We start from the raw sequence: 25,332 nt of genomic DNA on the forward strand, positions 1-25,332 counted from the left end.
CAGGCACTTTCAGACTTTGTTGTCTCCCAGGAAAAGCTTTCTAAGTTAACGTGAACATCAGCTCTAACATGGAGAACAGAGAAACAAGTCGGTATACTGTAATACTGTATATACACTGGAAGGGTAGAAAAATGATCAATACTGAACTTCTAACAGAACTTACCACTTTGCCTTTATATGAATAGTTGTAAGGATTTTGGATAGTGATTAGAGGTTTTTGTTGGTGTTTTGATTAATCGTTCAGCGCTGGAGACTTGGTTGTGCGAGGGCTGAATCACCTCGTTAGTGAAAGCACAAGTGACAAGGGGATTTAACATGTTGATTGCCAAGTCTGACAAAAATGAAGCTAAAAAAAACACCTGGAAGAACCATCAAGTTCTGCTTAACAAGACAACAATGCCGTTGTACTATTGGTATTTTGCAGGCTGGACTAAGTCAGGTCGAGGTGGAGTTGTACTTTATGTTTTAGGTCTTAAGGTTTAGGGAGTGGAGAGTACCCTGATGGGCATTAGAGAGTATGGGCCCAGATGTCCAGGGCAGCGCGATGTGTTGACATGCACAGACCAGCCAATGGGGAGGTCCAGGTGTGACGCTCTGGGCAGGAGTGTCTAGTTTCTCCAGAGTGTTTGAGAGCAACTTGACCGCGTGGTGCTACATTGATTGGTACCTATTGAGGAGACTGAATTATTTATTTTCATTTTATAATCATTTATACTGAAATCACCATTCATGATTACAGGTATTAGTTTAACTTTTGAGTCTCAGATGATCAATGCTGATTACTTTATTATTACTAATATGATACTAATATATATGTAACTATGTTGTAGTATTAGAATCATTTTTAATCATCCCAGCTTGTACATCTGGTTAAAACTATATGAAAAGCCATATATATTCATGTATACTGACACTGCTGAACCAGCCGCCTAGTACTCCACAGAATATCCTGGGAATATCTTTACTGGACTGTCAAGGCACTTAACACAACCCTGATGGAGATACAGCGACATCCCGATATTGGGCTAGTTCCCCGCATCATCCCAGTCACCCTGCCTGCTGCCATTCCAGAGGGCTCTCCCAGAGGTGACAACATTCTGGCAGCCCACCATCCCAAAGGCCTCTGGCAAGATCGGGAAGTGACCGTTGCGCTGGTGATGCACTGCCGATTAGACTCGATTCCTGTCGAGTATTTGTGGAATGAGCTGGCATGACGTGCAGCATCTAGGGCTCGGGGAGCAGTGAGCAGCCACATGCTTGTCTAGGCTGTAGAGCAGGAATGGGAAACACACCCACCCACCTGGCAGCATCTGCAGGCTGGTGAAAAGCATGTGACACAGATGTACATCTTGTGTTGAATCCCACAGAGGCCACAGACACTACTACCCTGTGAGCCGCACAGGAGATCCCCTGTTGATCAGCCTGAATGATGCCATAATGTTCGTATCTGCATAATGTTTCATAACATAATGTTTCATTAAGCATTTCTACAAAAAAAAGCTGTTTAATACAGTATGTGTTATTTGATTTTTTTTCAATGTATAGGGACTTCCTGATGATGACATGACAAATCTAAATCAGCATACTGAGTTTACCCATCTCTACCATACTGCGGTAAACATCCTCCACAGCTAACAGCAATGCCTCATACTCAAGAGGCCATGATGTATCAGTGTCCAGTGGAACAGGTATGGGGGTAACAGAATGCATTACGTTTTTCCTAACGTACACACACGTGTCGTGCGTCATGACACACATTATTGTACTAGATACTTCGTGGTGACAGTCAGGTTGGTGGTCAGAGCTTTGGAAACTATGACAGCCAATGCTCACCGCTAGGTCAGAAAGTCACCATTTGTCATCTGCAAAAAGAATGTTTTCTTTGACTGTTGTGTTGAATTACACAGCTCTTTGTCAGGTATAATAGTTGAGCTGCTGGGAGTGTCAGTGGACTCGATCAAGTTATTATATCACATAGTGAGGCTGCACCAAAAGAATTCTTACACGTTGTGGATAGTTTATGTTACATAAATGGTTGATATCTCGTTAATTTTTCGGCCTAAAGAAGGCAAAACTTTAGAACAGTGCCGAATAAACTACTGCAGCCTCTGCGCAACAGTGAATTTGTCCGATGTTTTGGGACCTTTGGTGCCGGAGTATTTTAAAACGGCAAGAAACGCGGACGCATTTTGTCATGGAAGTAAACCGCTTCAATTTTAACGTTTGTCATTTGAAGAAAGAAAGACGTTTCAGAAAAGGTGAAAACCTTTTTCAGAAACCCTTTTTTTTCAGAAAAGCTTTGCCAGTTTCTAAATGAATGGCGCTTGCTTTTGAGAAGAAGAGAAAACCGTCTTTTCACTGGGCACGCAGTGCCTGTGTAGGGGTAGGATATGCCGTTATCGGTGTGTTCTGCTCACTGTTGGAGGAGATTTGCAGAGTGCTTCACTCTTTCTCTGAGCAGTGGTGTGATGCTGTTTCTCTCCCTTTTCCCCAAAGCACTCACCCACCCTCCACACCTCTCTCTCTGTCCTCTGTCCTCCTCTCCTTCCCTGCCCAGTGCATGCACTCTTTCTCTCCCTTCATTTCTCCCCTCGCCTCTCCACCCTCCTCTCATTCTGCCTCTCTGCCCCGGCCCCCTCTCTCAGCCTCTCTGCTTGCAGCTCTGCATTGCTCTTGCTCTCTTTCTCTCAGGTGTCTGTGGTCTCTGGCTGGTCTCTCACAGGAAGCACGAAACGCACAGCTCAAAGGCTCCCTCCCTCGCTTTCTGTCACCCTCTCACTCTCCCTCACTCCTTATGACTCACTCCCCTGTATCCTTCCTCTCTGACTGAATGGCGTCGAGGGGAGCAGTGAGAGGGAGGACCTGTTGGTAGTTAAACCCGGTTGTGAATCCCCCTTTTCTCTCTCTGAGGGTAGACACAAACTTCCTTTGCAGTTTTGTACGCCGGAAAAAAAAATAATTCCGAGTTACTTAATGCTCTGGTGTAAGAATGGAGTCCCACACACCCATTCTTTTTCATTCACCAATTAAAATCGGTTCGGGGGGTCACAATACACAGGTATATTATTTCATCGCTCATTTCCATGGCTGTGCTGCCTCTGAGTTGAGGGTGGGGCTTTTTGAGTTTTTACTCAACTTTCATAAAACATTTAAATTGGGCAAAGAAAACCATCTGAAAATCTGCCTGGGATTTTTTAAAGATTTAAAGTAATTATGGGAAAACATGCTTGCAGGCAAAACTTCATGCATTTGCAGCAGATGGCAACCACGAAACACAATAAGAGTTCCTTGGTGTGAGCAGTACTGAAAATATTTGTTTCTCTTCCTTTTTTGCTTTTTTGTCTGTTCTTCTGGTGAAGATTGCAATGCCTTGTAATGCTGAAACAGAATTGAATTCCCAGGCTAAAAGCATCAAGAGTTGTTGTTGACCCTGAACACCTGGTCTCAGAGAGTCACAAACACATTGCCTTTCTTTTGAGGTTTATAAACTCCCACACAGCAGAGCTCGTTTGAGATCAAACCTAGTTTAGACTGAAGCCTGGTGAGTCGACAGGTTTTCATTCCAACACAGCTGTTAATGACCTCAATAAGTTCATTGCCATCTTAATTGGACCTATCTGACAAGTTCACCTGGCTCTTCAACTATTGCCACTTTGAAGGACATAGTTGCCCTACAGGACTGGATCCAGACATCCCTGACTTACCTAATGGTATTTTTAAAGTTAATTGTCCAGAACAGAAAATGTTGGTTTTATCAAAAACAAAGTCCTGTGATCTCGCAGCTCCTATTTTGGTAAGGTCTTGTTTCTTGTGGATCACAGCATTAAATTCCGTATGTTGTTAGTCACATACTGCATGATGGTCACTATAGTGGGCCAGCAACCGTCTCATTCCTTTCTTTACATTGACCAAGAAGTACTGTGTAGCTAAGCCCCGAGACTGGAACAGTTTCCAAGGTCAACCTTCAACTCGGAGGCAGTGGCGTTGAGGAAGAGGCGGTATGCTCTTATATGTAGAGGTATATTAGTGAAGAGCTTATTGCATACTTTGCATTTATATTATTTATAAATTATAAAGATTTTGCACTTTTGAGATTTCTGTTATGAAAGATACTGCATCAAATAAAAGCCATCTCCTGGGTCTTACTGTGCTGCTGCCACAAGACATAATAATAGTTGTGAACAAGAAAAGGCTCTTTAGTCCACCCAGCCCATCTGGAAGTTGATAGTAGCTGATTGATCCAAGTATCTCGAGCAGCCAGTTCTTGAAATACACCAGGGCATCAGCTTCAGACAACATGGCTGGGTAGCTTGTTCCACACTCCCACTTATGGGGTAAATAAGTACATTTTAAATGCACTTCCAAATACTTCACCACTTATGTCCTCTGGTTGGTGTTCCACTGCTGATTGTGAAGTGTGCATGGCTTGGCACCTCAGTACCTGTCTGAACTATTATCACCCTACTCCCCACTTAGCAACCTTTGCTCTTCAAATTCTGCCCTCTTTATTGTCCCCCAAGCCTGTCTACATTGTATGGGTGACAGTGCCTTCTCCTGTTACACCCCCAAGCTCAGTAACTCTCTCCCCAAGGATATCAGAGAGTCACCTTCTCTAAACTCCTTCAAATCCAGACTCAAAACCCTCTTCTTTAGAAGAGCCTTTACTGAACTGGTTCCATTCTTCACCCCTCTGCTCTTCTTAGTACCACCATCCATGGTCTCCTCTGTATATTGTAATTGTGTCTTATCTTGTGTATTCTTTTTATTTATTGTTGTATTCTTTTTATTTATTGTTGTATTCTTCTTATTAATTGTTTTTGTCATCCTGTAAAGCGCTTTGAGAGGCCACCTTTAAAGGCTCTATATAAAATATTTTTTTATTATTATTATAAGTCTGCTAGGTTGACTTTGTCATTGCCTTTTGAGATTTTGAATACCTCTATCAGGTTCCCTCGTTTTCTTCGCTGTTCAAAACTGGAAAGGTTCTGTCCCGAAAGTCGGTCAGTGTAACTGCTCTATTGCAGAGGCGGCTACAAAACTGCAATATAGAATTTCTGAATCCAGGTTGATAGGCATCACTTTTGGGCTCTTCATCTGTGATTAAATGACTTTGTAGTGAGGTTGGTTTCGCAGCGTCTGTGGGGACTTTCTGTGTGGTGAGTGGGGGGATATGTACTGTGATCTGAACACCTGGGGTCAGGGGAAGACGAGAGCTAACCCTTTCTGTCAGGTGAAAAACCTGAGGCAGTGTTTCAGTACTCATTCATCCTTCGTGCTGGGGGTGTTTTCTGGCAGCTAACAACAGTACAGTCCACAGGATGAGCAGGCCTCAGGTTGGTGCTGTCTGAGTGTCTGAAATGAATTGAGTTATGTTTATTTCCTGAGTAGATGTGCAGATTGTATAGCATCTCCTCTTTTGGGAGGAAAAGGGAAGTTGCAGAAATGTTGATGTGAAGCTTCTGATCAACCCACCTAATCTTTTCACTCCAGGTAGGTTTCATAGGCTTTAGTTTTGAGCTGATAACAAGGACAATTTCTAAAGTTTTTGTGCTGTAGAATCTTCGGACATGCTTAAGGTGTAACCCTTTACAAGAGACAATTAAAATATACAGGAGAGTTTAAGTCAACATACATAAACCTTCAAAAGTTTGGGAACACTGCAAGAGGCTGGGTTTTGAAGAATTCATGAATATCTTTGTGACCCTTTATAGATACCCATCTCCTCTTATCTCTTACACTGCAGACCCTGATGTCTCAGCATGACGACAGCATCCTTTGTACTAGAAAAACTGCAACTGTGGAGAGTGTTTGTGTCGCCTGCTTATGCTGTTAATTATACCGTTATTACAGCTACCTTTTTCTACCAACTGTAAAGAGTTCAAAGTGCAAATTAAAGTTGTGGTTCAAATATGTACCCTAAAGATGATCAGGCAACACATACACCCTCTCCAGTTGTACATTGTTCACATAAGGAACTCAATCACATTTTAGAGAAAACATCCTCACCGGTATCTGCAAAAGCTGAACTTTTATAGAAGTGCCAGTTAATTGTTCACAGGTGGGAAGAAGAGATGATATTAATCCTGGACTCAGAGTGAAGAAACGCCTGGACAGCAAACTCATTTTCTCTTCCTCCAAGGTTGTGGTAAATTGTTTCACTTATGTGCTTTTAATAGGAGTTTGAAAAAAAGTGGAACAAATTTTGCTCGCAGTTCTGCCGTTGCCCCACCCTTATTTACCCCTCGGCTGTCACCAGGAGCTGCAGTTACCAGTTCTCCAAAGACATGCAACCCCTGGATGAAACTCGGCCACAGGAAATTTTCTCATAGCCGAACCATGCTCATACCATTCAGTACATCACCTTTGTAGGTATCATGCTTTACTACAGCATATACAGTATCTCTGGCTGTTCTGAGCATTAATACAGGTGTGTTGATCTAGAGTCTAGTTTACGGCAGCAGTGAGGAAAGGTAGTTAGGGCTGAGGGCTGAGAGCTCTTAACTGAAAGGTTGTGGGTTCGAATACTAGCTAGAGCACTGTTGTGCTTTGAGCAAGTTACCTTACTCAGTTTGCTACGTGAAAGTCTTTGCTGTATAAATAGGTTGCAGTGCAAATGGCTCTGGATAAAACTGGTACCCATAAAAATAAAAAACACTTTCCGTGCCACCTCCCTTCGGTTTTCTGCTGAAAAGGCCAGAACTGCTGATCAGCCCGACTCACCTGGTTCCGTCTTGATGATTTTGATGGCTGCCAGCTCTCCGCTCTGCTTGTTTCGTGCCTGAAAGTGAAAGCAGAAGAACTCAATCAGATAATGACACACGCTTTAGTTTTGCGCTACGTGTGGATTCCCTAAATTCCCCTACACTAACGTTTGCAGACAAATGTTAGCTGATCAGCTTCGGAGTGAGTACGGGGGATGCCAGAGTTTAGATGGGCCAGCATCTGGTGCACAGTCCATTCGTCCTGTTGCTGGTGGCAGTGGACTGTCCGGTGCAAGTGTACGGTCAGCTCATGTTGGAGAACTTGCATCTGTGAGAGTAAAACCCAACTTTACCCACTGTGGGATGAGAATTTCACTGGACCCACGTCCATCCTAACCACAATTTGTATAATGGCTTCAAAACTATAGTTGGGAGGCTCATGAGTGACACAGTAAAGGAGCTTCTAGCGAGGACAGGTTGAGCCTTATTGTCGAGACTCCGTCATTAGTCATTAGTCATCCAGGTGGATGCTGCACATTGGTGGTAGTGGAGGGGAGTCCCCATTACCTGTAAAGCGCTTTGAGTGGAGTGTCCAGAAAAAGCGCTATATAAGTATAAGCAATTATTATTATTATTATTATTATTATTATTATTATTATTATTAGTCGACTGCAGTCAGGGGCTCATGACTGGCCAGCTGGCTCCAGGGCTGGGTGCTCCTTGGGCTTCCAGGTGTGTCATGCACAGCAGTCACTTGGCTTCCTTGCCCAGTGCCTGGGATTCTGCTTTGGTGTGTGTGAGAGATGCGCTGTATGGAGGGTGCCGACAGGATTGAGCAGCTTCATGTTAATTGTTAGTTGACTGGCATTAAAATGGCCATGGCAGGCCTAGTTCTCATTGGCTGGGCCATCAGCCAGTTAACTCCTCGGGTGGCAGCTTCTAGCTCAGAAAAGATGCTAAGCAGGCAGCCGAGCTCAACGTCAGTTTTTGAGTTTTTCAAAAAGCTGGAGTTTCTTCTTCCTTTTTGAGCTGAATGCGTTGCATTTTGTTCTGTGTTAAACAAAGCACTATGTCTTGAAAAAATTCCTCCAACCTCTGGTCTTCTCTCAATGCCCATACAAGAGCTAGGATGTGACAAATGACATCATACTCTACTGAAATACAGCAAATTTCATCCCCTCTATGACAGGCTTGTTGAAATTAAGAGCACGTTCAGCAATAGACTGATTCATCCACGGTGCGACAGGGAGCGCTACAGGAGGTCATTCTTGCCTTCTGCCATAAGACTGTACGACGCACCCACCTTGCGTCTGGGCAGAGGCAACACTGACAGTGACCTGTTTCTGGACTGAACGGTAAACTGATACATCTGTTCTTTTTCTTTTCCCGCTTACAACCATTTTTTGTGCAATATATGCCAGGGACCCATGTAATACATTTATATTTATATCTATATTTACATCTATATTTATATTCATATGTGCGATACGATTTTACTGCGTACTGTTCTGTTCTAGTTTGTTCTTTGTGTGTCCGGACTGTGAGTAACTCTTTTAGTGCACCCCTCACTGAACTGATTGTATTGTATGTATTGTATTATTATTATTGTATCATTCGTTACACTGTGGCTGAGTTGTCTGTGTTAAGCTGCTTTTGTACTGCAATTTCCCTCACGGGATCAATAAAGTATCTATCTATCAAACCCTTGGTTTAACAGACATTGGATTTTAGTGGACATAGTCTTTATCTTTATCTTTTGGAAATTTCCCCCCGGCCTTTACCAGTCATGGCCTCCTAATAATCCCCCTCTCTGAAATGGCTTTATCACTCTGTTCTCCTCCCACTGAGAGCTGGTGTGTGGGGAGAGGACTAAAAGGCCAAAAAGGGATGAATGTTAATGATGCCATATAGGGCTGGAGCAGTTTATAGAGGTATTGTCTGTGTTTTGTATGCTTTAGCAATTAAAACTAAAAAAAACTAAAATGTTAATAATATGTTTAAAAAAACTCTAAATAGGTTAAAAACTCAGGAATATCAATAGTGCCCTATAGGGATAAGTCACTTGTTAAAGATGGGTGTTATTTGTGTTTTGTATGCTTTAGCCAATTTTGTACAGTATACTAAAGACAAATTAAGTTAAGAGCTTGAGTATATATATAATAATATATAATATAATAAACACATTTTCACTGTGTTGATTGCAATTGTGAGAAAATGAGTCAAAAGATCCAATAAGCATAAATAGTATGTACTGTATAGATGTTCTGGGGCCGATAAAATCTAATTTGAGATTGAATAGACATTTGGCCATAACAGACATCCCTTCTCCCCTGTTAGTCTGTTGAACTGAGTGTTTACTGTTATTTAAGGTGACCGCATAGTGTCACGGAAAGGAAACACTGTAAAATACAAATGGCACACTTGGCAATTATGATGCAGAATCCGTGCAGAGCTGCTGTGCAGGTTTTCTGCAAGCTTCATTCATGTTTTGCTAAGGTGACCCCGCAAGGGTGGGCTGGCCGGGACCCCTCTCCTCCCCCCTGATGGAACCTTTTCACTAATGGAACATTCTATGATGATGACATCACCACCATGTGCAGTGCTTTCCACCCACAGAGAAACTACACTGGTAAACAACACAGACGCAGGCCGGCCACTGGCCCCCACAAGAGCCTCTTATACAACACAGATACAGGCCAGACACTGGCCCCAACAGGAGTCTCTTGTACAACACAGACACAGGCCAGACACTGGCCCCCACAGGAGCCTCTTGTACAACACAGACACAGGCCGGCCACTGGCCCCCACAAGAGCCTCTTATACAACACAGACACAGGCCAGACACTGGCCCCAACAGGAGTCTCTTATACAACACAGACACAGGCCAGACACTGGCCCCAACAGGAGCCTCTTGTACAACACAGACACAGGCCAGACACTGTCCCCACAAGAGCCTCTCATACAACACAGACAAGAACAATTACACTCCTGTGTACTCCACAGGAGATCTCTGCTCAATACCTTTACCTGCAGGACCGTAGCTGTCTTGGGACCAGAGCTGAAAGCCCCTGATCTAAATAATAACCTCTGCAGTGTTCTATAACACTTGGAACATTGATTTCACTCAGGTGTCCAGTGCCAAGATATTAACACACTATAAAATTGTATTGTAACACCAATACTATGATATGAACATATTGATGTTCATGCTTGTTTATCCAACATATTCCCGTGCTGGGGGGTGAAGACCCAAATACAGTTATTTTCTCACACTCATCGTTTGCTAGACAGATGTAAAAAAAACCGCTCAAGACCTTTTCGATTTTCGCTCTGTATTGGCTGACAGGACCTATATTTAGATGCCTGCCTAACGCTCAAAGGTTGAAAATAGCAGTCTCCCCCCGCCCCTCCTCCAGCCACCCCCCATCGCTGAGCAGTGGAAAAAGGCAGAGAGCCCATGATCTTCTCGACAGGTTGATGGGGCTGGCAAGCAAAGAGTTCAGAGAAGGCAAAACAACAGGAAGACCATCGGCCGCGCCGCGCGCGTTTCCGCTGAAACACCACCCCGCTTCGGAAAGTTCGGGCGGACTGACGTGGACGAGAAGGACAGCTGAGCCCAGCCGGCCGACAGGGGCTCGAGACCGCAAACACAACGACCACCAAGCCCCCCGTCTTTCAACACAGCCCGGCTGTCGAACATCTCCCTCTCCTGCGGTGTTTGCAGAAGGGCTTGCATCACCAGCCCCCAGCAAACGCCGGCTCATTGGCAAAAAAAAAGACCCACAACACAGTTGTTCATTACTAATCCCCTCACACAGACCTCAGGTGCCTGTAGCCGTTTTCTGGAAATACAGGCAGAATCTCCAAGTCGTTAAGAAGACGGGCGGTAGGCTGAAGAGGAGAGTATCGGTCGACAGTAATTATCCGTTACTTCAGGTGGGATACTTGATTCATCCCGCGGGTTTTTCTCCTAGAGTCCTGCAGCCTCCCTGGACACCCTTCCTCAACCCCAGTCCATTAGAACAGAACGTCTCTCACACGCAGGCCACCTCCTGTGAAGGCAAGCGCATGCGCGCAGAAGTCTGGGGCCGCTTCTGAGGTTTTTTTTTAATCTGGGATAGCAGCTACACAAGGCTGTCCCAGATTCCTAGATTGCATTGCTCTACTCTTCTCACTCACTCAAGGGTGGAGCGCTGGTTCTGTGGCTCAGGATCTGCATCTGTGGCTTGAAGGTTGCTGTTTCAAATCCCGCAGCTATCAGAGGAATCCTACTCCATTGGGCCCCTGAGCAAGGCCCTTTACCCCAACTGCTCCAGGGGTGCTGTATAAATGGCTGACCCTGTGCTCTGACCCCAAGCTTCTCTCCCTGTCTGTGTGTCTCATGGAGAGCAATAACCCTATACATGCAAAAAATTGTATAAGGTTAATAAAGTGATATTATTATTATCTTATTTCTGTAGAGAGACTTTAGGAAATGATAGGCATTTTGTTTGAAACTGACCATTAATCCTGCCAGATGTGTGTTTTGTAGGACGCAAAGTAGCCTTTCAGCTCAGTGGCTGTGTAGAGAGGAGCACCTGCTGTTGAGCACAGAGAGTCAGCGAGAGTGGAGGGTGAACAGAACGGAGGGGATACAACATTTCAGACTGGCTGCACATTTACCTTTTACTTGGATTTGTTTTTATCAGCGTTAGCTGTTAGAACAGTAAAAAGTGGGCAGGAAATATAAAAAGTAGGCTTTGAATAGATGGCTGGTGCTCATGACATACACACAGTCCATTGCAATTCCTGTTAGAGCGTAACATGTCTAAGACTTCAGCATCAGCAGCGTCTGTTTCTACCCTCCCAATTTGCAGTCGCCAGCTGAGCTCACCGCTATGGCAAGGAGTTACCAGTGGTGCCTTTCTCAGTGGCAGAATCGTCACAATCCCAGAGCGCCACGCGGAGTCCCGTCCCAGGGAGCCAAGCTGAGCCATGTGCTTTGGGTTAGGGAATCCCGCTGACAGCCAGGTCACAATCCCACGGGCTGGAGGGTTCATCCCCGCTGTGCTCCGGGGCAAGCGGTAATGCTCGACATTCAAAATCAAGGGGCCTGGCTCTGATGCACATGATAACGTAACAAACGCATTCTGAGGCCCGGAGAAGAGCCTGAAAATGAGTTTTCTCCAGGCTTTAAGGAGACCATCCACAAGCAGTGTGATTGGCGAACACAGTTAGCCCTGCCCCTCGGCCCACACCTACACCCTCTACCTCATTATGATTTCTTATTGCACATCTCCAGTCATTGTTTACACGTCTGCATTGTTTACATTCAAGCTGTTTACTTGTTTACTTGTACACTGTCTACTGTTTGTTGTCTTGATGCACTGTCTGCACTTTGTGTTTTTACACTTGTTTTAACAATTGAGAGACTTTCTGCAAGTAAGAATTCCATTGTACCAGTACGTGTACGGGTTACATATGGCAATAAAGTTCAAGTTCAGCCAGGTTAAGAGAGACTCCAGACAACAGCGTTGGATCCACAGTGGCTGAGAGTAAGAATGAATTCCATTACCGTGGCTTCAGAGCCTCGGAAGAGATCTCGACTTCTACATATAAGATGCTTTGCAGTCTCACCTTGACTGCCTAGGACCTGGGTGGACAGGTGGAGACATTCTAGGGGAGGCAGACCTCTCCTTGTATGGTAAGTGGGGGCGATGCAGGTTATCTGAGCTGCCCTTTCAGTGTCCCTTCACAACATCCATGATCACAATCAGCAGCTACTTCTGACTGTGTTCAACAAACCGCTTAATCCTTTGCGGATCCGAATTTATTTCAAACCCCAGTGGTGAAATTCGGAAACAGAGATGTTTCTATATGCACACCCACACTTCAAACACGCACTAAGTTTTTTTAAAAGAAACGAACACAACGGCGCTGGATGGATTACTGCATGCAGCTCCTGGACAGCTGTACAACACCGCAGTTTCACTTGGGAATGGTGGCACCTCCATCCAGCCGAACTGTCCAAGAAAGCAATGAAGGAATGCGCTTGAATCCTTCGACGCGGTCCTCTCAACATCTGGGACGATCTGGCACGTTAGGGGTACGAAAGAGGAGATTGTGTTTTCCTTCATTCCGAACATCAATCAGAACTGAGGAGAATTCATGTCTAAAACACATCAGGTTCCGCACCTATCTTGTGGGGTTGGGTGCAGTGCCGTTTCTACTGATTTCCAAGCCTGCAAGTATCTTTCCAAAGGTGATTATTGAAACTAAAGTGCAAATATTAAAATAAGTGACGCTCAACCACGCTCCCTCTGCTCTTGAGCTCGTTTGAGTTCCTCATTCGTGCGTCTATTTTGGTACGCACTAATGCGTCTATTATTTGTTTCACATATAATTACTTAAAAATAAAAAGAAGAAGCTAGGTGGAAAGACAGAGCAAAACCTGTGTAAACCACAGCGTCAGATCGGGACAGCGTTTGCCATTAGCTCTATATAGTGATTGCCATTTGACTATAATTACCTGACATACCAATCCAAAATAGAGGAACTGTCTACTTTTTTTCTACATTACTCTACATTACTTCTACATGACGCCCTCCACCCACCAGCCTGGCAGGGTACATTAGCCTCTTCCCGAGGGTTTGCATAAAGGCCCACAAGCTCACGAGTTCACGTTACGCTAGACAATGAGGTGTTTGAGCGTGCTCCGCCCCGTGCTTGGCGTTGTGCCAGCGTAATGCATCTGTTTCACAGCAGCTACTTTTAATGCAGCAAGCAACGTGCCTATCGAACTATGATAGTGGGTTGAAGTTATCAGCTTTCCACTGTGTTTGGATAGTGTCACGCAAGAACTGTCTTGCTGTGAAAGTAGATAGGAGAAAATGTAGGCAGTGCTTTGTGTTGATAAGTTGAAGATGTCTCTATGTAGTGGATGGAAAGGACGATTTCAGGGCAGACTTTGCTCTGAGTGTATCTGGCCCAAGGATGTCAATGGCCAATTATTTAAAAATATTTCAGAAATGTTCAGGTGGTTATAGTTTCCAGCCAACACGCTCTGCTTTCAGGTGGTGCAGTGCAAGCTCTGCAGATACCCATGTAGTAGTCTCTGTACTGTATGTCCTGCAGCTGCAGAAATTCTGCAGAAGCTGCCTCCTGAGATTTCAATCATCACTGAATCAGGAACCAAGGGACAGTGATAAAAAAGAGATCTTAACCCGTCACATACCTATTGTAATTATTCTGTTGGCCCTTTTGCCCAAAGAGGTCTACAGATGTTACAATGAGCTCTCAAGTCAATGCAGCTTGGTTTGCTCACGCCAGTGTGGTGCCATACCAAACTCAAGGATACAACAAAAATGTCAAAAGATGTAAATAGAATGTTTTTGGGCTGAAAAAAATCTAATCTGAGATTTAATGGACATTACAACCCCCATGTAGCGGGGATCTGAGAATTCTAGGCCTATTATGGTTTATATTATTTTATAAAGTAAACTTTTTTTTTATTTTACTAAGTAACTTTATTTCTGTATTCACACCCATCAATGCTGACGCATTGCCAGTAGTTCTAAGGAAGTGCAATTCTAAACTTCAGAAGGATGACAGAAGAAAACAAAAAAATTTCTGTGTACATTTTTTGTGCAAACTCTTTCATCTATAACTAGAGCCAAAAATACTAGAAAACAATAAATGGCTAAGGGTGGCACAGGAGTTAGCATTGCTGCCTTGCACTGCCAGGGCCCTGGGTTCAATTCCAGACCTGTGGTGCTGTCTGTGTGGAGTTTGTATGGTCTCCCCATGTTTCAGTGGGTTTACACTGGGTGCCCCATTTTCTTCCCACAGTCCAAAAACATACTGGTAGGTTAATTACTGTAGGTCCTTTGTGTAAGTGTGTGCATCTGTGTGATGGACTGGTGTACCCTGCATTGTGCCCGTTGCTTGCTGGGGTAGACTCTGACTCTCCCTCAACACATTGGGAGTGGTTGGAGTGGTTTGAGTGGAGTGGTTGCACTGTGGCTCAGGATCTGCGCCCGTGGCTGGAAGGTTGCTGGTTCAAATCCCACAGCCGGCAGAGGAATCCTACTCCATTGGGCCCCTGAGCGAGGCCCTTAACCCCAACTGCTCCAGGGGCGCTGTACAATGGCTGACCCTGCACTCTGACCCCAAACTTCTCTCCCTGTCTGTGTGTCTCATGGAGAGCAAGCTAGGGTCTGCAAAAAGACAAATTCCTAATGCAAGAAATTGTATATGGCCAATAAAGTGATCTGATCTGAACACTTTTACGGGGGATTAATAAGTTCATGTGGTTATTTCTTCTTCAGAACTCCTGAGCTTTTGACAGGAAATACGTAAGTCTGACACACAAAGCTAGCCCGAGCTGTGGGAAAGGGTGAGCGAACTCGTGCGTATGGTGTTTATTTTGAGAATGCAGGAGCCCAGCGGAGTGGAAGGAGTGGACAGAAAGAACCAGAGGAGGGGGAGGGGTCGGGGAGACAGGGAGGTGAGCGCCAGACCTCCCGTGTTCCTGTTTCTGATTTAGGACACATCAAGAAAAAAAAAAGGCTGCGCGTCACTTCCTCTCTCTACCTGGCAGCGCAGCTGCGAGTTCTGACTGCTCTCTGCCTGGAAACTCCAGCGACCGCTGAGACGCTACCGCAGGAAGGGCAGGGTGACGGTACAGTACACCTCGGCTGCACTACTGTAAGCCCCCCCCACAGCACGAGAGAGGCCTGCCAGGGGTGCTCGGGTCTGACTCCGCGCAGCAGTCTGCTGTCGCTCCGTTAAAGCCCAGCGCTCTTCAATCGCGCCGTGGAAACCATCTCTGTTCTTGTGCACAGCAGAAGCTGTGCAATCCTTGTTTGTGTTAATACAGAAGGTTCAATTTAACTCCCAGATCAACCCCAAAGTATGATTAAACATAAAGAGCTATCCACGTGGTACTGCTGTAGATCACATTTTCTACTTCTAACCGAGGATAAATGAATGCAGCCGACAGTGAAATCAGCATGATGAATGTAATCTGAATAAGTCTATTATCAATCAGGATAAAAGAACAATTCATAGTAGTTCTAAAAACTTTACCGCCATTGTAATATGGAGCCCTGTATCTGCGGTGAAAACTGAGTTTTATAGCATAGTATAAGAACTGAAGAATTAAACCCGTTTGTTAGTGGGAGGGAAAGACTGAAAAGGAGAAGAAGATTTTCAGTGCATTTTCCCCCCAGCAAAACTTGCAGATGATTATTTTCAGAAACTTGAACCTGAGGTGCCAATACAGGCGGTTGCTCAAAAAATCAAATCGGTCAATGTTTTCACATGAGCAGTTTGCAAACAGGAACACACTTTCTCTCACGGCTGTGAGGGTCATGAATGGCATGGTCGGTCTTTCCCTCACTCGTGGGCTACAGTATGTAGGGTTTACACCCTCTGGTCGCCTGTAGAGCTCACTTTCCTCTGATAGCTGTCCTGCAGAAAAGCACGGGAGATTCTGCAGGGAAACTTCTGAGAATTCAGCTGAGGGACACGGGTGTGCGCGCGTGTGGGTGTTTGTGTGAATTGGCGTCTCTGATAGACAGAGAGATCGAGGTCCCATCACACCTCCCTACACACTGACACGCCTGCAGCGAGCTGCACTGTGGACATCAGTCACTCAACGCACTGCAAGGCTGCAAAACATTCATTTGTACGTCTGGCAGCCAACGCTACAAATTCCTAGCAATGTGCAATCACCGCAGTGGGCAAACTTCACAAGTGAACTTGTCGCCTGAGTGAATAACTGTCATCTTGGCAAAACAGTGAAGAACGACTGAAAATGCAGACCTGCTCTGTGCAAACTGCTGAGGCTAAGCTTGGGAGAGATTGACATCAATGGGAACTGACTGATAAAAAGGTGGCTTGCACTGTAGGAGCTAAAGGCTCTGAAGATCGAAATGAAAAAAAAAACATATACTGCCTTATAACAGATACAGAAATCTACTACCCAGAATAAAATAAAGTACATATTGGCTCTGTGTTGGAGCATTTGATTAAAAAAAACTGCAATTCCTGCGTAGCTGTTCTGGAAATTGGAAAAAAAGACGAAGTGATTCGTTGAAATGAATCAAAGCTATCGGGGTCTCAGGTCACCCTGTGACTCTTAGGGACCACAGGTGACCACCACTGTTGCAGACAGCCCAACTCAACACCTTAAAAGCCAGAGAAAGAAGAGAGAGAAGAGTTAGAGTTTGGTACCTTAACCAACAACAACTACCCTCTGTGAAAGCTTACCATGGTAAGTCATTGTAGTTATATCTGACATTTTACTCTGCTTCTATGATGTATCTGCTTTGCTTTGCTGTGGTTTCTTTGTGGTTGAATAATGCTTTATCACACATCTCTGTGCTTCTTCCATGTTTTCACTATGCATCAGTGCTCTTCACTGTCCTTGTGCCAGGGTGTGGCCTGGTGCCCTGTCCCATACTGCCTGGTGCACTGGAGGCTGTCCAATCCCTGCATGTTCATCACCCTGCCGGTCTGCCCCCTCTCTGGCTGCGGGGAGCCTGTGCACAGATGAATATCACGGCCTTTCTCACTTCTGCTTTCTGGTTCTGCTGCTTCTAAAACTGGCACCTGGCTCTTGTGCTGCGAGAGTGCACACGACCTGTGCAGTCCTGTGCTGACGGGGGGCGGGTGTCTCACTGATCAATGGGGCTGAGTAACAGGATGAGCTTCAGAACAGGGGCATGCAAATATACTGCAGCTCAAGCGCCACACGTCTTTATTGGGCTTCACGCACACACACACTTCATTCATTATTGAATTCCAAAACTCTTTTTTTTTTCATTTACAGGCTCTTACATGAAACCTGTTCAAAGCTAAAAGCCGAGTTCTCTCTGCAAGTGTCTTTCATCTGTGTATTCAGTGAGACCAGAGTTTGACATCTTTTGGCTTTCTGTCTGTGTAAAGTGCCTGTTTTTTTTGTGCGGGGGGGGATTTTTGTAGATAGTGGTTTATGTTTGACTGTATAATCAAAACTACAGTAGCAAGGGGGTGTCCCATGGAATTTGAGCTTACTAAGGAAGCAGCCTTATATCCAGACCCTGTCTGATTTGCTCATATCAACGGATTCCACAAGGATTATCTAAGATTTTCTGCAGTTCTGCACTTTAAGATTCTAGGCACACTAGACTGAAGATCCGTTGTTCCACGTGCTCCAGGATGGACTCCGAGTTCTTTCCAGGAATCAGCGGCTCTCTGACGAATAAATGGGATAACTAGGAGATCTGAGGGTACTGATGCTACTCTTCCCCACCTTCAAACTACTATTCCTTTTGTAAAAAAAAAAAAAAAATATCATGCAAATCAATAAAAATTCAAATTTTTTTTGTCTTCCAGCCAGCCAACATCTCTCTGTCTCTCTTCACCCTAGCCCCTAAACATGACAGTGTGGTTTGACAGCAAGGTTAGCGAAGAAGGCAGACACTCGGTGAGCCCCGTGAGTCTGTTTCTGCTCTCCTTCAGTCACATTATGTGTAGGGCCAAAGAGAGCTAAACAGCCAGAAAACACAAAACAAGATCAAAACTGTCTTTTTCCACAGTATTCCTGAAAGGCAACGTGGTCCGAGAGTTACTTTCGAATTCGTTTTACTGCGATTGTCCCACAGAATTCACAATCCTGTTTGAGGATTGAGTTATGGTCCAACGTGCAGACTGGGTTTTTACCCTGAACGTACAGCATCTGAAATCCCTAGTGAAGACTGCTATACGTGCTTCAGTAGCTAGTTCACTTGTGCCGACAGACTGAGGGATGGACTTTTTAAACCCGCAGCTACAGTATGTACGGTGCCGTTTGTGCATCGTGTGCTGAAAAGACTACAGTTGCAGCAGAAAAGACGGCGGTCACATTTTCTGTGCCGTTTTTCTCCCTAGCTGCGAAGCACCTCACGGAGCAGGCACGAACACAGCTGTTCTGCTGCGGCTGGGCTGCAGACTCTCATGCAACAGGGCTCGTTTTTTACACCACATTTGCAGAGGCGTCACAGGCTGGTGGGACAGCTCTTCTGCTTTGGTACCAATAGAGGCTTGGCAGGGCTCTGCACATGGCTTTGTGAAAGAAGCAGATGCAATAAAAAAAACACCTCCAGCAGCTTTTTCCACGGATAATCAGTATTCCCTCCCTTCTCTCATTACCCTAGCAGGACACCTCAACCACATGTTCTCTCAGGGCTAAGCTCTACATTCAGTCTTTTAGCCATCTTGCTAGTCCCCGGTCTCTCATGTCACTGGCTGTATTTCCAGCGTCTGCTGGAAGACTCCTGCCTCATTGCAGCTGGCAGCCTGGCCCATGGATCACCGGGATGAAGAAGTGTGGAGCCTTGGCTGTCTGCATCTGCTAGGCCTGTTGAGAATGCTGTTGACAATGCTCAGGCCAATGGCTGACATGTTTGCCTATGATGCCCAAGGGATTTCATTTGATTCAGCTGGGCTCTCTTCAGGGACCAGGTTGTCCCTGTTGGCACAGATCCCGTGCCTGGCAATCAACACAAAGGCTGCCTAATGCCATGTCACATCGTGACATCTGACCGATCCATGTTTATTCCAGAGTAAAAATAATCTATCATACAAATGGCAGTAGTATTAGAAAGGGTAAATGATCAAATCAAATCCAAATAGTCCCATCTTCTAAATTAAAAAAATCAGGAAACTATAAAGATGTTTGCCCAAATGCACGCCGATCCCCATGTTCCAGGTGTTGCGGGTTCAAGTCCAGGCCATGCCAGTGGCCAGCTGTGATTCCGCAAGCACTAGAGCACAGTTTGCTCAGCAATGCCGAGGGATGGGCTGGGATTAGTTCTCTAAAACTCTCTCAGTTCCTAGCAATACAACCACCTCTGTGCCTGTGGCCTAACGTTACTGTCCGTGAGCGACACGCCTCTCCTGCAATTGGCACTGAGCCTCCTGCACCAGGCTGTGATGCCCATGATATGTCCGTAGGCTCAAAAAGTCAAAACTCAAAAAGTTATGTGTTTCATGGCTAGGAACCCTCATCTGCACATGTGGGAGAATGAGGAACCGTAGGCAGAATGAGTCTGCCTACAGTTCCTCATTCTCCCACATGTGCAGATGAGGGTTCCTAGCCATGAAACACATAACTTTTTGGAAAAATGTTTTTGTTTGTAAAAATGTGCATACAAACCAAAATAAACAGACCTTACAAAAAAGAGGCATGAAACTCTTCACCTGGTTGCACAGTTTAGGTTAAGGAATCTCAGTCTTTCCAGTCTAGGACAAAGACGATGTGGTCCAAGTACATGTCTACTTCACACTAATTGCCAATACAAGGACACAGGTTAACAAATAGAAAATGAAGTTGATATCCTTTAGAATGGAAAACAGGAAGCATTTCTTTATACAAAGGACTGTGTGTGTATCTGGGGCTCACTAGCCAGGCACTAGAGACTAAACTACCTAACAAGCAAGGCAGGCTACATGGCCTCAGCCTTTCTTATGCTCTTAAGTACGAAATACTGATACTCTTATCCTTATATAGACTTCTTCACCCACCCCGTCCACTGCTATGTAGTTAATTGATATACTATAATTCTGTAAAGTGCTCTGTGGCAAACCGTTGAGAAAGGATCTACAGCAAATGAAAGACTGAATGTAATGCCTTAAGATTATATGTGCAACACTGTTAAACCCAAGGAGCACTTGAAGGGAGAAGTAAGGAGGAAATTTCAGTGAAGACCATTTATACCAGGAGCCACTGGGTTGTAGCAGAAACCCTGAATGCAGAGCTGATCGAGCTGTCATGTGGACACAGGAGAGTGGTAAGAGGGAGAAGATGTGCTGATTGGGTTGATCTTTGCAGAACATAGTCACAGACGCGAGCAATTAAAAAAATATACAAGCAGGAAACAAAAAACTGGAGCAAACCGAGTTCCCCAGACCTGAAAATCATACACAGGACAAAAAACCTTGAGAGTCCAAGAGAGATACGTGATAGCTATCTGCAGGTCTGCGTCCAGACTGATGATGATGTGCTTGGTAATTAGCTCTTCGCTTTATAGATTTCTCTGCTTTCACACACTTGTTAGTAGGTCTAACAAGTTGCACTTTTCTCATGACTTGACGGTTTGATGGTGTACAGATAGCTGCTGGATTAAAACACCTTTATATGCGACACAGGGCCTGCTGCAAATGATCAGGCAAAGGGCTGATGTTTGGAGGATGGTCAGTGAAATGCAAAAGCTTAAGAATTGCAAATGGTTCCGGTGCAACAGGACAGGTTTTAACATGGCACCTTTCAGCAACAAGGATACCCTGGGGGAAACAGTGATGCTCAGCATACTTTGAGAAAACACAAGGGCATCCCCCTTTGAAGAACAGACAGGAGTGCTGTCAGGCACCGGAACCATGACGTGAAAGCACTGAATCTGATGCGAACAGCCGCTGTTGAAGGTCTGATTGCTGACGGAGGTTGCAGTTGACTGTCAGCCAACCAGACTGGAGCAAAAGCTGATTAGTCAGCTTCCAGTCTCCATTTTTAAAAACAGAAAAGACCTATTTAGCAGTTTTTTGCCATGGAGGGTCACTGATGAAAAGTCCCCAAATCGTGTGAGGCGTGGTTGCTTCCAGGTAGATGCAGAAACGCAGAGGCGCTGCCTTCTCCTCTTGGTATCCAGCTGTCATCGCTAACCCTGCCTGCAGCCGGCCTTCGATGTGGAAACCTCACGACACACGCTGCGCGTTGGCTGAAGAAACTAGAGCACGTTGCAGCACTGCAATGCAGCAAGCATGCCTAGCCCACTTAAATGTCAGGACTGCCTGTGGCGCAATCTGGGTTAACACGTTCTGGACACACAGCAGTGGCAGTCCGGCTGAAGGTTCCTGCAGTTCCCACTCCGTAGGCGTGACAACGATCAAGGCACTGATCTCTGAACACTAGCTTAAACGGCCTCCATGCTGTGTTCCCTGTTGCGCTGGGGTAACAGTCTAGCCATCTTTACTACAGAGTGACCTCCATGCCAGTTTCATCTCCGTAGTTTCGGGGTTGGTATTCCTTTAGGATGATCAGATTAGGTTGATGCAACATCTTTTTTTTGGGACTTGGTACCATTATACGCGAGTGTCTCTTTCCTCCGTCTAAAAACCGAGACAAGACCCAGAGTGGCAGGATCTGCATTGCGAGGGACACACCTCTGTCCCTCCAGCCGAAAGCTGCTGAGCATGATCACTGCAGGGGTTTTCAGCTACAGAAAACGAAGCTCGGGCTTTCCGGAGGTTCTGGGGAGATTTCTGGTGCTTGACAGACCTCAAAAGTAACAGACAAAAGACGTTTCTCGCGTTTCGACCACCAGCCACTGACTCATCAGCAGCAAATCCCTTCTATTGTTTTCCTGTGCAGTCGAGGTTTATTTCTACAGGGCTCCTTCAGTTGCTGACTATAACTCATTACTGTGTGTAAAGCGTTAGTTTGCTTAGTAAGTAATTACATTTACATGCACGTTAATGAATAATACAGTAGATACCTTCTCAGTATGGGTCTCTTTTATGGAATCATGAGCTTCTCTGCCCTAAATATAGCGCTGGGTTAAGTGAAACCTTTGACCCCAATCAAACCTTTGACCCCAACCTCCCCTTTGCATGATCCAGACCTAGAACTTCAGGGTGCATTTCCCCTCTCCATTCAGAAAGAGGTTTAGTCATTTTCCTTAGGAATGTGAATTTAATCCATGGCCCAAATTATGACATTGTTATGTGGAGAAAAAAAATGGAAACTAATATTTGCATTCGAGCGAAAAGCTTTGCAGGTTTGTCTCGTTGGAAAATCTTTCAACGCATTCTTTAAAATCTTTTATCTATTATCTCCAGACTGCAATAATCACTTCACATGTTGTTCCTCTCCATGTTCTCCTGTTCCAGTGCACATTTTCTCAACTGGTTGTGGAATCAGTCTCCAGGTACAGTATATCCCCACCCTCTGTTCCCTGATTCTGTGCTTGAAACAGCTCCAGCGATTAATCTGAATGATTTCCCTTGGAAAACCTCAACCCCGTCATCTTTCTCCCAAGACTGAAGAGATCATGTCCCTTCAGCCATCCCCACTGGCTGGAGTGGCCTAGTTCTCGTGTTTAAGACTAACTGGATTGCCAGTTGCCGCTGTATTGATTTGCTCCCAGCAGAACGTGAAAGCAGCTTTCTGTTTCTGCCTCCCACTTCCCCATTCCAGCACGGTTTGCTTCTCTCTGTGACGGTCCCAGGAAGCCTCATACAGATAGAAAAGCGCAATTTATAAAGAGTCTTGCAGTGTGCTTCGTCCAGGAGGAAGTGTGTACTTGCTTGTGCAGAATATTTCCCTAATTTGCATCAGAACCGTTTCTGCGCTCAGAATAATCAAGGATTGAACTGGGGGGGGGGGTTATCTTACAGTACGACTGTACTTTCTCCTTCAGTACTTGATCGCAGAGTTGTTTTGTACAAACTGCCTTTGGCTGTTTTGTTAGGGACGAATAACACACTGAAATCTAAAGTGTCCCTTTTTGTGTGTTTCAATCCTAATATGTAGTAGTACGTAACGGATATTGCTGTTTCAACAGCTGTCATTCTCTTGCTGGGCCACCCCAGAAACCAAAGTTGAATCAGTCTATTTTGTTTTCCATTGTTTAAATAAACACATATAAATTGAACCATCCGCAGTGAAACCTTATTCTTTGCTGGAACAATCAAACTCCCTTTCTTGTAAAAAAAGTTCATCAAGCCCACCTGTAAAATGTAAAATGGACTCATGAAAAGACTCATCTCACACTTTGCAGCTTGGCCAGTGCCGTTTCTGTAACAGGAGAGAGCAGAATCAAAAACTGGTTGGGCAGGGTGGCTGTGCCTACGGAGGTAATCCCACATTTACCCTGGGAAACTGCAAGGCTTCTCTCCTGTTGGAATACAGGGCCATCCCGAGCCTGCGGATCCTGTGAGCTCATTGCACAGTGCCCAGTCCAGGGAGTTGCTGGAGGTGCAGTGGGGGTGGGTTAGTATATTTGTCATGCTGTTCTATGTCTAGAATTTGTGTGAAGTCACATGCTTCTTGAGCCAGTGGCTTTCAAAACCTTGGCGGGATGTGTCTTCATGTCCAAAGCATCCTTTCGCAAAAATGCCAAAGGAACCATCATGAAGACTGAGCCACATGGTCGGCATATCAGCCTTCCGCGCGAGCTTCTGCATCAGGCCCTGCAGGTGTGTCTATGTCAGCTCCATTTTGTATTGCTGCTGTACGGCCTGCAGCTGTATGCTCTCTCAAGCCAAGGCTTCTGCTCAGAATGAGGCAGGGCTGAGGGCCGATTACACCGGGCCTAGTATCCTTTAGATTGTACCGTCCAGTCTCCTTCACCGTTTTGGATTACAAAACTGCCACTTTCCGAGGCCAGAAAATGGAAACAAATATGTTGTGCTTCCTTGTTTAAGAGCAAAAGACAGGAGTAAAAGTGAAAAAATAAAGGGAAGGAGAGATGATCGAGCGGGGGTTGATTTCCCCCAGAAAAGTGAAAGAGAAATAGGCAGAGCAAAGAGGTCGATGTCACAACAAGCCTTTTTTGAAGTTGCAGCAAAGGTAAAACTCTGCAGTAGACACGCTGCCTTCACAAGGCAAACTTTAGTCAGTCAACTTGACGAGGTGATAAGAAATGAGACTAAAACTGGGGCGTGCTATGTGCCATCGTATATTTCAGCATCCCGCGTGATTCAAGATAGAAAGAGATCGACATTTTTTTCGAAGGAAATAAGAATTGATTACCCTTGGCATTACAAACGAGACGCCGGTTGTTTTGTACTCTTTTCAGTCCTGGCTCCTTATTTTACACCCCCCTCAACAGCACAGAACGTGCGCTCTGGAATCGGAGTGTGCAGTGAAGCCGCCAGGTTACTGCAGGTGCAGAGAGACAGAAGGTGCGAGAAAGGGGGAGACGTCGGAGACGCAGACGGGCGAAGAGACAGAGGACAAGCGGGGTCTGACCTTGTAAACCTCTCCATACGTCCCTCCCCCGACCCTGTGCAGGATCTCGAAGTCATCCTGGGGGTTCCGGGTGGAGATATCCAGGGCAGCCCGGTTCTGAGGGTCCATCACTGCTGTGTCATGGCACTGGCCCGGCGCGATCTGGCTGTCAGTGTGGCCCGCAACTCCGCACAATCGAGCTACAGCTCTCTCCGGCTCTCGAACTCCCTCCCTCTCTCTCTCTGTGGTTCATTTACATCGCCCTTGCCTTATTTCCTGCTGTGTGTGTGTGTGCTGTGTCGTTGTGCGCGTTTGTCTCTTCTTGCTGCTCCCTGTTGTTTCAGACATCAGGTATACTGGTGCATCTCCAGGTGTCTGGATGTCACAACCTTGTGTGCATGTCCTTAAACCTGTGTGCAGCTGTCGGCATTGCTTTCTGCCCACCAATATTGTTGTTTGTGTGTGTGTGTGTTTGTATTCCACACCCACTGCAAACCTGTCCTAGTTAGAGACAGTTTTCTCAATTCTGACTGGTTTCCTGTAAGGTTACTTATTACAAGTAATTATTAAACTAAGCAAATGTTGCTAACATCCTTATAAAACAACTATTTAACCTGGACTTACTGTAAATACAACAGAAGAGTCTCATGACTTCAAAGTTAGAAGCTACCATATACATCA

The 25,332-nt window shown here is 45.3% G+C and overlaps 1 protein-coding gene and 1 long non-coding RNA gene across 6 annotated transcripts in view; one reads left to right on the forward strand and one right to left on the reverse strand.

The window, feature by feature from the left end:
* The window catches only part of map4k1 (mitogen-activated protein kinase kinase kinase kinase 1), a 52,964-nt gene extending 27,966 nt beyond the window's left edge, over positions 1-24,998 (reverse strand). The window contains exons 1-2 of one of the 5 annotated variants that reach the window (XM_088627747.1): positions 24,673-24,998; positions 6,721-6,778 (exon numbers count right to left, since the gene is read on the reverse strand). In XM_088627747.1, coding sequence (XP_088483873.1) covers positions 6,721-6,778; positions 24,673-24,780 — 166 coding nt within the window. In that variant the 5' untranslated portion in view covers positions 24,781-24,998. The remainder of the gene's footprint in view (positions 1-6,720; positions 6,779-24,672) is intronic. The other 4 variants (XM_088627748.1, XM_088627745.1, XM_088627746.1 and 1 more) reach the window with 4 other exon arrangements.
* LOC148672223 (uncharacterized) lies at positions 15,061-18,058 on the forward strand. The gene is made up of 2 exons (XR_015935704.1): positions 15,061-16,956; positions 17,515-18,058. It is a non-coding gene; the product is annotated as an uncharacterized LOC148672223 (long non-coding RNA).
* Positions 24,999-25,332: the final 334 nt, after the last annotated feature.

Source organism: Lepisosteus platostomus, chromosome 4, assembly GCF_059453375.1.
Source record: "Lepisosteus platostomus isolate fLepPlt1 chromosome 4, fLepPlt1.hap1, whole genome shotgun sequence".
NCBI lineage: Eukaryota > Metazoa > Chordata > Actinopteri > Semionotiformes > Lepisosteidae > Lepisosteus > Lepisosteus platostomus.